The 14,096-nt window shown below is 42.6% G+C and overlaps 1 protein-coding gene across 2 annotated transcripts in view; it reads left to right on the top strand.

The window, feature by feature from the left end:
* Positions 1–14,096, top strand: part of CAP2 (cyclase associated actin cytoskeleton regulatory protein 2) — a 119,991-nt gene that overhangs the window by 91,360 nt on the left and 14,535 nt on the right. For both annotated transcript variants that reach the window (XM_083187874.1, XM_083187873.1), the window contains 2 exons: positions 9,047–9,239; positions 13,247–13,422. In XM_083187874.1, coding sequence (XP_083044000.1) covers positions 9,047–9,239; positions 13,247–13,422 — 369 coding nt within the window. The remainder of the gene's footprint in view (positions 1–9,046; positions 9,240–13,246; positions 13,423–14,096) is intronic.

Here is a 14,096-nt window from a genome sequence, read left to right as displayed (position 1 = left end):
TAATTGTGGCCCTTCCTCTTTCAGGAGTATGGGAGAGCCACTAAAATTCTGAAGTCTTCAATTATGTTCAGAACTAAAAAGTGCCCTTCTAATACCTCCCTTACATAGATAGGTGTTCCTTATACAGATGTGGCCTCAATATGCCATACGGCACAAGTCACCTTGCTGCTAGGTTCCATGCGACTTTTTGTTTCTTTAGTACCTGAAAATAGTCGTTAAGGATGGGACATGCCACATCATGGGACCGCAGTTATTATATTGATATTCAACAATTATAAGTCTTTTTGCATCTAAATCCAATGAAACACCTTGAAACTTGGTATGTGAAAAGTTGTGGCCGCCATATCCTTGCATTTGGTATACAGATTCAGACTAAGTCGCACACTAAGACTAAAGGTCCATACACACTGGGCGACTATGCCGAGCGTGTATGGACAGCAATGATGTCAATCATCGCTGCGGGGAAAGCCGTTCAGTGCCCGGCGCCGTCTGAGGGGGGAGGACGGCGTTGCATAGCGCAGAGCTAAGCAAAGCCGCCCTGATAGCCGCTCATCTGCTGGTATAACCAGCAGATGAGCGGCTTTCCCAGCGATGATGCGGGAGCGCGCAGCAGCACTCACCGCTCATCGCTGGGGCATACACACTGGGCAGCTTTGAACTGAAAGCCGCTCAAATAGGCTGTTTTGACCGACTTTCAGCTCAAAGACGCCCAGTGTGTATGGGCCTAGAGTCGCACATACATATACAAACTTGTTGCATTTGTTTTTGAGTTGCACATGACCTGGCGCAAGAAGAAAGGATGTTTGGTGCAACTTCAGCAATAGTGTATGAGGGCACATTTGTAGGGAGTCCCAAAACCAGCAACATTTTCAGAATGCCAGTTTTATTATAATGTATGTCTGAGTAGAAATATGTAAGCTAGTGATATTGTGCTGTTTGCTGAATATGATTAATAATCAGTATAGAGAGGTGGTGGACTGTAGTTAGGAATGTTAGTTTAGACTTTGCTTGGCATTTCATATCTTTAATCATAATATATATGTAAAACAAGATGCAGGGCAAGTATTTCTGTCTTTAATGGTTCACTGTCCTAACTTGTATTTATTACAGTATACGTGTCAGGCTTTAAAATATAGGGATGGAAAATGTACACTAGGTTTAACAGCATAGACGTTTACCATAGATGACCTTTCCAACTGGCAGCTGTACAGCGCAACTGTTCCTTTTATTTCGGTAGCACCTGCCAAGAAGCAAGTGACTTCCTTTAGTGATGCTATGGAGCTGAGGATTGCTTCACTAGAGTGTACAGAGGAAAAACCTTACCAACAGCTGTGTCACGGACTAACAAGAAGCTCTCAGAAGAGTTCGGCCACATTGGTTATAGTCACACTGACATGAAAACACTTGCAAACTCTAAAACCACTGAACAACTGCTGGTATTTAATGCCCCTAAACACGTGTCAGGCAAAAAACATTTGTTGAAGAAATAATAGGACTAGCAAGCCTAGTGCTCACTGCAGTAATATTTGGGACTCACAGTAAAGAAAGTTTAAATGAAGTATAATCGTTAATGATGACACATGGGTTTATCAAGCATTAGCACGTGTACATTGCGACCTCTGCTGTATGATCATTGTATTTTACAAGTGAATGTATATTTTCCCTGTAACTTTAATGCATTAAGATAAATATTTACTCTGGAATTTTAGTAATCCAACACAGTTTTAGGTCTCCTATAATACAATTTTTATATACATGCAATACTCCAGCACAGGGGAGTAAGGGGGTTCATCCTGCAATACAAAGGATGTTTGTACTGCTGACACATGACCTTTTCCATCATATAATGTAAGAGGCCATAGTTAGCAGTGACCATGACACACAAAGCAAAAGGGACAAAGGGCCCGATTCAGGTTTCTAGGATAGTGGGTCAACAATGTCTACGTCCGCATTCACTAGGTGGACCACTTATGGCCGACAGTGACTAGGTTGATGCCTATAAATTGTCGCCATACCTTAGGGCGACTTTGACAGAAGGTCGACACAAAAGCAAAATATCGACATTGGAATGGTCAAAACCGGAAATGTCGACATTCCAAATGTCGACAGGATTTTGCGTCTATTTCGACACATGTCAACATGGGCACCATATAAGTGTACCATGTTCCCTCGCTGCGCTCGCATTGCTTAAGGCACAGTGCCCACCTACGCTCAGCACCCTATTATAATCTGACTCTATGCCCACTTGGATGGTAACGTATGAAACAAATTAGTCTAAACAAAAAAATACATGAAAACCTCATGTCAACCTTTTCAGTGTCGATCATGTCAATGTCAACCTTTTGCTTGTGTTGACATTCTGCCAATGTCGACCTAGGTTATGTCGAGCATTGTGACTGTCGACCTAGACATTCTTGTCCCAGGGACCAGATACCCGGATTGAGACCTGAGTGCACGGTTGCAAATTCGCGCACCAGCCGACCTACTGCGCATGCTTATGGGATGCAATCCGCATGTGCAACACCCAGCTGTGATCAAGTCCTGCACATTTTTATGTTCGCTGGCCATACGCATGGTGATTGGCAGGGAGTGCGCATGTGGGAGTGAGAACCGACTGTTTCACGGGAGTGCAGAAGCAAATGCTGGGAGTGACACAGAAAACGCAGGTGTGGCAAGGCCGGTTAGAGGAGGATGTGTGACATCAGTATCAGGCCGGATGTTCCTCTATTCATCACAGCCGACTGCTGCCCAGTGTAAAAATGATTCGATGGTGAGCGGCAGCCGATGGAATTTGAACATATTTGCTCAGCTGCGAACAGATGTGCAGCCGTATGCATCCATTTGAGCACATGCATTCACAAGGCGGGATTTCACTGGAGCGGGGCGGATGACAAACTGATTGGCCGGTGATAAAGTACCAGTCACTTTACCACTTATCCTCCCTCATCACTGCTTGCTGTGTGAATTTTCGGCCATGCAATCAGGTGTGAATCAGGTCCACAGCTCGGACTCGGGTTTGCATGCTGAAAATGTCATGCTAGACAATCCATTCTATTGGACTGGTGTCACCCTAAAGTGTGACCTGCCATAGCATTGCTCTGGGACCCATTAGACTCATAACTTTGTACCTGGAGAGGAGCTTAGTATGGGTTATACGTCGGGGATTGTATAATATTACTGCACTGTATGCATACATTTGATGTGATAAAATGTTTCTTCAAACTGCAAAAAAATATAATTTCTAAGGGTCACGGCACATTTGTGCACATTGCACCACTTTATTTTAGAGACTAAGCCATATTTTGTACTGTAATGAAAGACAAAGCTTTTTATTACTTTATCTGAGTCACACCAGCTACATTCTCCAGGTCAGTCACAGGATTTCAGGGGAATTCCACAAGAAACAGGTACAGCAGAATAGAAACTACAGTATAGCAGCAACAAACATATAAATTCCATTCCTGTCTTTTTGAGATATGGAACAAAACTTTTTATATATATATTAATAGATACATTTTATTCTGTGTACCCTGTCTGTGACACCCCTGCATCTGAGCCTCCACTTTATAATGGAACCTTTCACGAGCAGGGCCCTTCACCCTCATCTGCTTTTCCTTTTATTTATACTATCATTTACTCCATACTCCCTACGGCGGCTCCTAACCCTCAGTCTCTGCAAACCTTGATGATTATTTCCAATGTCATGTCCACTGACGCAGCAATGTTTGTATACCATGTACTTGTAGGGATGGCCATCGACCATCGATCATTTGAAATCATCAATGGTTTATGGATGATATCGAAAACTTTTGCCATCGTTGGGGGAGAACCAGATGGTTTACCTCCATCGATGGCACAGCAAAACCAATTTTTGCATATTTTTTTTCAAAGTGCCGGGACACTGAGCATAGCTCCGCCCCCAGCACCCGCGAAGCCCGGCCCCCCATGTTTTAATTGTCCCACAGGCCAATCAGTCAACCAAATTGTATGACCATCGATGGGCAAAATTATCAATGGTCATCCATTGCATATTTTAACACCATCGATGCCAGTTGCACTATTGCCATCAATTGCAACCATTGATGGCAAAGGCAACAATGGCCATTCCTGTGCACTTTTCCTACATTGTCTTATACTGTAAGGGGGGTAGCCAATTACCACCTGGTAAAACATCTATTTTTCATGATTTTTTCATCATATTTTTTCACTGAAAAGTCGCGACACTTGCTGGTTTACCTGGGCTAATTAGATAGCCCCAGCAAGCCTATTACCTGTGAGTAATAGGAGATAGGCCTAACACATTATTTTAATGTGCTGTTATCTGTTTATGTACATTGTTAGGTGCTGGGTAGAAAAGTATAGTCTACAAACTGCAATGTAAATAACTGTACTGTTTGAATGCATTTGGGCTCTGCAACACCATCTGGTGGCCATTCATATCATTACAGAGCCATTACACACCAAAAAAAAATTGCACCATATTGCACATGTAATAGGCTGCAACTTTTTACACAGTGCAATTTCTGGCAATTTTTTTAGTAAAGGAATGTGCAGTTTTCTTAGTACAGGACTACATCAGGTCGCAAACTCCTCTGGTGGTCTGATTTTTGACTGATGTCACTGGAATTCTCTGACTAGCGAGGGAGAGGCGCCTGTAAGTATTCATACAGGCGGCTCTCCAGTTCGGGGTTTGGGTGTTTCGGAACCAGAACTGATCCAATAATCGTTGCTGGTTTCTTAAATACGGGGATATCATATCACTTTTTCCCCTGTATTTGGGATACCAGGAACGGTTCATGAGCTGGAGGCTGGTTATGCTTGGTAGGGGACCCCACAGCATTTTTCATTATTATAATTTTTTACTTTTAGACTTTTTTGGACAGATGCAAGCACAAATCTCACTGATCTGTGCATGGTTCTGTCAAACTCACCAGCCTGGACCTGATCTATTTATTTTTGCGATTTTTGGTAATGTTTAGGGTGCGATTTGAAAAAATTGCACCCTATGATATTTGCTATTTTTACGTTTTCTATGAGAAAACATCTGGAAGCTATTTTGAATGTGCGATTTTTTTGGTGACAGCAAATCTGCGATTTTTACAGCAAATGGCATGCTACTACATGTGCGATTTTTGCAGTTTTTGACCAAAAAATCGCACCCTATTGAGTTTCACCCCAGATCATTTGCATGCTAAGTTTTTTTTACTTAAGAAGGGAGGCGTAATATCCAACCCATGTAGTCCATTCTAAACGTGCCAGTGCTCGTATTGTACAATCATTCTGATTAATCTTTCTAATGGAAAAATGTAATTGTAGGCTCACTGGTAATTGCCAATGGTTTTAAGAGTGATAGTATAGGTGCAAATACAATATCCAATACACAGTTGATGTGTTATTCACTTATTTAAATGTTTTCTACAAAATTGCATTAAGGATTATCAGTTGTGGTTCTGATTAATTTGATTTCTACAAGACCATGATGGACAGACATTTATACTGTTGTTGATCATAAGATCAGTCCTTACACTGACAGAAGTAAGCAGATGACATACTGAGATCCTTCTAGACGAAGTCACACTGAATAAACTCGGGGTAAACAAGCGTGTATGCCCAGACACTAAAGAAAGCAGAGATCTCCCCTTTCAATGACAATAACAGAAGTCCCTGAACATCAGCTGTTTGGTAATTTCTATACATGAATGCACTGCAGACAGGTGGCAGTAAGAGTGTGGTGAATAGGACAAGCATCTACATTTACAGAAGAAACACCTTAACAAAGGATCAGTGTCTGTGTGACAATCCACCTGTTCTCCAAAGATGATATCTGATACGTAGTGTTCTCTAGGGCTTACCATTTGTTCCAGAAAGGCACAGCAGGCACGTGTAGAGAGATGACGGGAGCACTTATGACCTGGCCTCATGTGCTCTGCAAGTAATGCAATGTAGAAAACATATGGTTGGTTTCTGATTCCTTAAGTCTATGTAAAATATAGCATTTCCAAACTAGGTACTTGTTTCCTAGCAGGGCGCCCAGTTTTCTTACGTACGCTACCGCACTGAAATCGCATCGCATCGCATGGGCCGGTTTAGTGCCGTGCCATGCGATGCGATTTTTTAATGTAATTTATTCACTGCTCTGTTGGCCCCAGGGGATCGCATCGCACCTCTCGCATGCGATTTTATAGGGTGCGATGCCATGGCATTAGCTATACACTTGTATGACATACATTGAAGTTTTCATGCCGCCCCTCCCCCCCTTCCCTATCCACACCACCCCGAAGCATGGTTAGTGCCGCGGAACGTGTCCTCCCGACCTTTCCATAACCCCACTATCCACGTTGGCGTGTAGTTGATACTATATAGCAGTGGTGGCCAACCTGTGGCTCTAGAGCCTCATGCGGCTCTCCCCCTTGTAAAGTGTGGCTCCTGCTCCCACTGCTGCCCGCCGCCCACCGTCCATCCCAGTCCCCCCTGCTGCTGGTTCCCTGAATCCCTTCTCCTTCTGAGGGGAGGAGAGTGCGCATCGCGCATCTCTCCTACCCCTTACTGTGCATCCTTGCGACTAAGCCGTCTGCCAATCAGAGCTTGCGGGCCAGCAGCCAATCAGGAGCCGGCCAGCGAGCTTTGATTGGTGGACGGCCCAGTCACAGGGAAGTGAGGGGGAAGGAGACGTGTGGTGTGCTGTGCTGTGCTCTCCTCTTCTCCCATCGGTGACATGACAGGAGGACTGCAGGGGGACACCAGACTGTCCTTTCCCCGCCCGGCGGCAGCAGCAGCAACAACGGTGAGTGCTGCTGCTGGGAAATTTGCACTGTGGGGGCATAGCAGTTTTCTGGCACCATAGGGGCATACCCGGCACCGTGTGGTGCATACCTGGCACCGTGGGGGGCATATGTGTATCTGGCACTATTGGGGGCATGGCATATTTGTATCACACCCACCCAAGGGGTCAAAATAGACTACACCCCTTTTTTTGGCGCGCGCATGATGTCGGCTCTTTAGCTTGACTGCCGATATTTTTCGGCTCTTTACCTCTGACCGGTTGGCCACCCCTGCTATATAGTGTGGCGGGCGCAGCGAGCCATCGTTCGCCAAAGCATGGCGAGCGGATGCGGAATTCATGTAAAGTAATACGCGTCCGCTCGCGGGGCACAGTGGCTCGTTGCACTCCACACCAACGTGGATAGTGGGGGTATGAAAAGGTCAGGAGGACGTGTTCCGCCGCCCCTCGCCATGCTTTGGGGTGGCGTGGATAGTGGGGGTGATGAAAACATCATTGTATGTCATACAAGTGTATATCTAATGGCATGGCATCGCACCCTATAAAATCGCATGAGATTTACCCAGAGATGCGATGCGATCCCCTGGGGCCAACAGAGCAGTGAATAAATTACATTAAAGAATCGCATCGCACGGCACTGAAATGGCCCATGCAATGCAATGCGATTTTAGTACGGAGAATAGCCCTGTACGCTTAGCGTACTGGGTGCCCTGCTAGGAAACAAGTACCCCAAACTAAATTAATTTAGGTTCGTTCTGTGCATAGAAATGTGAAAACTGGTAGGATTGCCAAAGATATTAACCATTTGAGTGCCAACATCTCTGCTAAAAATGCCAACATCTCTGAGAGATGTGCAAAATATCATAGAGATTTGCCAGCGTCTCTCACATTTGTTATATAAATTCAAATAAAAAATGTGTAAAAAAGGATTATATTTCCTAAATAAGGTAATCATTACAGGTCATTATGATGTATAAAAATGTTTGATTGGCAATTTTCACACCAATTTTGACAAATTCACTTGGTTAACTCCTCAATACTTAGCACCCCACCTTATGTGAATGTGAAGTTCACAATGGAAGGGCATCAATGCCTTTGTAGGGGAGAATTTAATAAACTCCTTCATTTTAAAAAAAGGGCTGGAATTCCGTCAGACATAGAGGATTGCTTACAGAAGTAAATGCAGCAGAAGTATGCCAGAATGAACCTCGCCACAAGTCGCCATGGCGCTTGTTATAGTGTTAGCTATAGAAGTCACCTGATCTACAAGCCAGTTAGAGAAAAGAACCATAGCAAGAAACCAAACAACAATTTGGGCCAGCAATGTAGCTAGTGATGCAGCTATCTCATCTGGCATAATATTATGCTAGTATCCCTCACCCCAAATATAAAACCTGCTCCAGTAATTAGACTTATGAAAAAATGGAGGGACAGAGAATGTGGGGTCGCCCCAAAGTTTCCCTTGCCAACACTAAGCATTGCCAGCCCGGGCTGGTGCCCCTGTAGCACGAAGAACGTACAATGGCCCTCATTGTGGTTGAATCGCTCCCCTGTGTGTTCGCACAGGTCCATTCGGGCGGCAGCCCGCGTTTAATTGACTCACAAACTTTTCAGCTTTGCGAGGGGCCAGAATAAGGGCCAATGTGGGGTTAATGCCATTATGCCAACCAGCCCTAAGCCATTCAGCACATGGCTGGATTTCCTATGAAGATCGTGTCCACAAGGCACTCCCATATAAGCACTACACCCACATGCCTGGGCTGTGGGTGTGGGCTTAATACTGTATTTGCTTAATATTAGGAAAAATATTTTAATTTACTGGTGCAATACAATTTCTATCATGGCATTTGTCACCTAATTGTACTGGCTGATACAGGGCTTAGCATATCTTGGGGAACTAGAAGGGTCACCGACATCCAGGGGGGGGGGGATCCCATCTGTTGGAATCCATCCATACAGTCCCCCGATCAATAATATTTTCAGAATTTAAAAACAACACCCTTGGGTAAAATGTAGATGGAGTGTTCATAGAGGGAAAAAATTTAGGGAGCATGGCGGTAGTCACCTTTATCAGCAGAGAAAATGTTTACAACTGATAATTCAGGCATCATTTTCTGTAGACACATACATATCATATTTCAGAACTTGCAGAAAGTGGATAGTTTGTTTCCAGTTAATTTAAATATAGAAATTCTATTTTTGTATGTTCTCTTATCCATGTGTCTTTTATGTTCATAACATTAATCCCTGTATATTTTTAAACAGTTATTTTCAAAAGGGGACACTCAGTACAACAATGTGACATCAGGATCAAGTCACCCTCCACCTCCCCCACCGCCTCCACCTCCAGGACCACCTCCATTTTCCGATATTTTTTCTAATAAACCCAAAGATGACGTCTCTCAAGATCGATCTGCGTTGTTTGCTCAACTCAACCAAGGGGAAGAGATTACAAAAGGTTACAAAAAAAGAGATGCAAAATATGTGATCTTCAATTGTTTGTTATTTGCCTTCCTATGCTAGGATAAAAACTGAACAGGCTTTTATATTCTTCTGGGCCCGTTTACTTATTATGGGGTTTTGATCAAATTTATTACCAATATTTATTGCAGTAAAAAAAATATTTTTGGTCGGGATGTTAACATGCAGAAACGGGGGTTTGGATAGGAGCCTGTCCCTGTGCTGTGTAAAGTAAAGTGATCACTTTAGCAATCACAGTTCTTGTAACTGCCACAGGCCTCGCGTTACTGTGTGTGTGCGGTCTACTATGGCTTTTTGTGATCTGTAGTCTGTAGACCACACTAGGTAATGCCATCTTCAGGCAGACTAACTATCAAAGCCAATGCATTGCTGAGCTTAGTAAATCCGGGAAGAGAGCAGCGCATATAGGTTTATATGGGGGGATGCTTTTATGACCTATTGATCGCAGAAGATATCTCCCACTTCATGTACAGTACTTAATAAACAAAAAAGGCACATTTATAAAACATTCTGCAAGTATCTGTCAAGAAAAAGATGATGTTTCTCATGGAACCATGGCCGAATCTGATTAGTTGCTATGGGCAACATCTATTGTTTTTATAACAGTTACCTCTTGAATAGCTCCCAGGGCGGAGATGTAACTTGGACAGTGGTGAAGTTGCCCAAATCAACCAATCAGGTTTTGTCATTTATCAAGCACAGTCTAAGAAATGTCAGCAGGTGATTGGTTGTTTTGAACAACTTCCCCACTATTCAAGCTTGATACATAAAAAAAAACGGTAAAACGTGCACAGTACAAAATAATAGATTCTATTTTTAATTACTTTGTAATGTACAGTTGAAGAACTCCGTTGATTTAGATATGCATTATGCAAAATGGTTTGCAATCTTGCTTCAGTGACTTTGCCAATGAATAGAAGAATGCAAAGGTTCATAGCAAACACACCTCTGTAAAGGAGGTAATTACATCTATTCTTTAACCCTTTGAGTGCCATCTCTGTGAGAAATACGCAAAATATCTGCTAAAAATACCATTGTCGCTCACATTTGTTATATAAATTACAATAAAAAATGTTGTGTAAAAAAAAGATTCTATTTCCCATATAAAATAAACATTACAGGTCATTATGATGAATACAAATGTTTGCTTGGCAATTTGCACACCCATTTTGACAATTTCACTTGGCACTCAAGGGGTTAAAACTGCTATCCTGTATTGAGTGTGGTTTGCTAAATGAATCAGTCCTATAATGTGGTACAGTAAACTCAACTACCAGCAGTTTGTTATGCATTGGCGGCTTTCATGCGGAGGCTGCATTGTACTTCATACAGTACAATAGATTACACATGTTTAATAGATTAAATGATCCAGTTCATCCAATAAAAGCAGCCTGGGGAAGCCCAGCTTGTGTTGGCAAGGTCTGCAGAGAACTGCATTGCCATTTTTAGCTAACGGACACCGAAACAAATGCCCAGTGTTTGCCAAGACACTTTGCGCTTGCTGGAAAATATCAGTTCAAATTATTAAGCCAGCAAATGGTATTTAGTCAAGTAGAAGTGATTTAACATGCAGCAATTCATACTGTGTGTGTTGTATTACACATTACATTTTGTAATGTATATAAGATGAAGGATTGGCAGAACTGCATAAGGGGATGCAATTAAATCACGTTATTGCTGCCAGTAAGTACGGCTAAGTATGGATATACAGGGTGTGAGCACTCCTAATGTATTATATGCCTATGGACACTTTGCAGAGCCTATTCTAGAGAATATTCTAGGGAAGGATTTAAATTCCACATGTAAGTAATGATCGCCCTGTGGGTGATATTCAATTGATCTGCAGATTGGCTGAGGTGCCCATTACTTAATGTACTTGTCATGCCCATATGTAGTGGGTTTAGGGGTGTAAACCTGTACAAATTTTTGGGTGCTCTGATGAATTGGCAAATTGAGTGCCCAAAAACCAACTGTGGGTGTATTTCTGCTGGCACTCTCCTAAGGTGGCACTTGCAGCCATCGTCACACAATTGAATAGCTCCTTCACTTTAGATGGTAGCTGCAGGCACCCAAAAGCCACTGAATTCTCTCCTAGATAGCCGCCCATTATGATGCAGGCATGTATGACTGCTAGTGCTTATCTAGCTACAAACTCTCCAGTGCACAAAGTGCCAGCGTAACACCACCCTTATGGGGAATAGAAATATCGAAACACCAAATGAATATAAAAGAAATAGCTTAACTAAACAGGTATTTATTATATAACACTGTAGAAATTGATACATCTGGTGTATCTTCAGTCCCTAAATAGTATTAATTACTAGTCATCTCTCCTCACAACAAGGGCCAATATTAACATACAGTATGCCCTCTGTACCTTTTATCTAATTTCAGTATTCTGAAAACATCTCATTGGCCCTCATTCAGATTGACACGCTCGCATGCGAATTCGCATTTATCTACAGAATAAAACCATTGCGCATGTGCAACATATGCAATGCACATTTGCAAGGTGCCACCAACCTATTTGCAAGCACCCTATCGAGCAGCTTTAGCCTTGCGAACGAATGTATTGAAAGTAGGCGTGATGTGGGCGTTTGTATGGGCGCGTCAAGAATAATGAGCAAAACTGGGCGTATACCTGGGCATACACATGGGCGTTGATTACAAGTGCTGGGGTTTGGCTTCGCATGTGTGCAAGAGCGCTTGTACGCCTCAACCTTAAAAACAATTACAAGGAATGAGCAGGTTTTAAGTTTCGCAGCCCATCCTTTTCCCGGCTCAACATTCTCAACCCCAAACAACATGCACTAAATGGCTAAATCAATCTCACCTGTACACCATCTACAACCCATACATCCCTCAATTTGTTAGCCAATTAACTCACAACAACAACTCAATGCTTACCCACGCCAAACACATTTTGTTGTTGTATTTGTGAACAAATGATTTTGCAACCACAATAGGCGTGATTATGCCGGATGCGTGCGTGTGTATTAATCTTGTAAGGATGCTTGCGAATGTGCATGCGAGCGACTGAATCTGAATGAGGGCCATTATCACATTGCTCCAGTAGACCTACATACTACTTTGCTAGGATTGCCTTTACTCCATTCCAACTCTTCCCAAGCACATGCTGTCTTCTTGTTCTCAAAACCACACACCATGGTGGGAATCTAGAAGCACCTCAGCTTGGTGGGAATCTAGAAGCACCTCAGCAAAGTGTGGTGCATCGGCTTCCACTGTGGAGAATACACTCCAAGATATAATGTTGTAAGAAGACTCACTGCCAAAAATGATCTATGAAAGGGCATAGTCTAGTTTAAAGTGTTGAAGATAGGACTTCCATCAAACCTACTTTTAAAGACACGAGGTCCAATGAATCCATATTAGCCTCAGAAATGCGACACATCCCATCAAATGTAGTAATGACTTCTTTATCTCTCACATTGAAAGTAAATTAGTGTTTACACCATGGAGCTAATGCATAGCTGTCGCAATATGGGCGTAATTACTTTATAAAAGATCTTGCGTGTCAGCAGCAATACAGAGCTGTAAACATTTGGGTAGACCTGTCTACCTATCTCTGCTTCTTCAGTATATGTGCCTAGTTTGTCAGTTAATTACCACATGTGCTGTGCTGTCCATTCCAATCTTTAGTTATTAACCCTTTTGATGATATTCCATTGTCAGTGATTAAGATTAAATACCTATAGGTATTCAATGCTTCATTGTGCCCTTTCCCTGTGTATCTTTGTGCTTGATTCTTGTTAGTAGTAAAGGGGAATGTATTTATATTCTGCACCACAGTCAGTGCTGCTGTTTTCATGTCTCCACTGAGCAGTGGTGGCAGTGAGCACTATGCAGCACTATGCACTGTGTCAGCACTATGCAGAGGAGCCAAGCTTGTGAACCCTCACTGCACACTGGTCACAATGTATGGTTACAAAGTATATAACCCCACTGTATGATTTTTATTTGCAGGTCTAAAACATGTTTCAGATGATCAGAAGACTCATAAGAACCCAAAGCTTCGTGGCCAAGGTGTTTCAACACAATCTTCTACAATAAGTCATAGTCCAAGCCCCACCTCACCCAAATCACTTCCTCCAAAGATCTATCACCCTGTGCTGGAGCTTGAAGGAAAGAAATGGAGAGTGGTAAGATATTTTAACCAGATTGGACCATTGCTAGTTTGTCCATTTCAAAGTGTGTGTTTGGGATGGGGGATGCTTATTTTATTATGCACTAATAAGTAATCGCTGTAGTGGACTGCACTTAATTAACATTTAACAGGAATTTAGGTACCAGAAAAACCAACAATGTTGCTACTAAACAGTTTATTTATTATTACCAGTTATTTATATAGCGCACACATATTCCGTTGCGCTTTACAGTGTATAGTTGAGCATTCAGATTAGTCCCTGCCCCAGTGGAGCTTACAATCTATATTCCCTACCACATGTACATGCACATACAGACATTCTAGGGTTAATTTTGTTTGGAGACAATGAACCTATCGGTAAATTTTGGATTGTGGGAGGAAACCTGAGTACTCAGAGGAAAACCACGCAAGAACGGGGAGAATATACAAACTCCACACATGGTGGGAATCGAAACCACAACCTCAGGGGTGTGAGGCAGTAATGCTATCCATTACACCGTCTGTGGTTTGTGTCCCAAATACTAATCCGTTGTGAGTGATGGGATCACAAAATATGAAATCTCTTCCTGAACCGACGACTGCCAATAAACCATTAGCCCTTCATCACCTTTAACATCTACCTTTTCAATTACCCATTTATCAATGTTCGAATCAAATATCCATCAGTTT

Source organism: Crinia signifera, chromosome 5 (genome assembly GCF_055691185.1).
Source record: "Crinia signifera chromosome 5, ASM5569118v1, whole genome shotgun sequence".
In the NCBI taxonomy this organism is placed as follows: Eukaryota; Metazoa; Chordata; class Amphibia; order Anura; family Myobatrachidae; genus Crinia; species Crinia signifera.
Note: the sequence above shows the minus strand (reverse complement) of the source record. Positions and strands in the feature narration are given on the sequence as shown.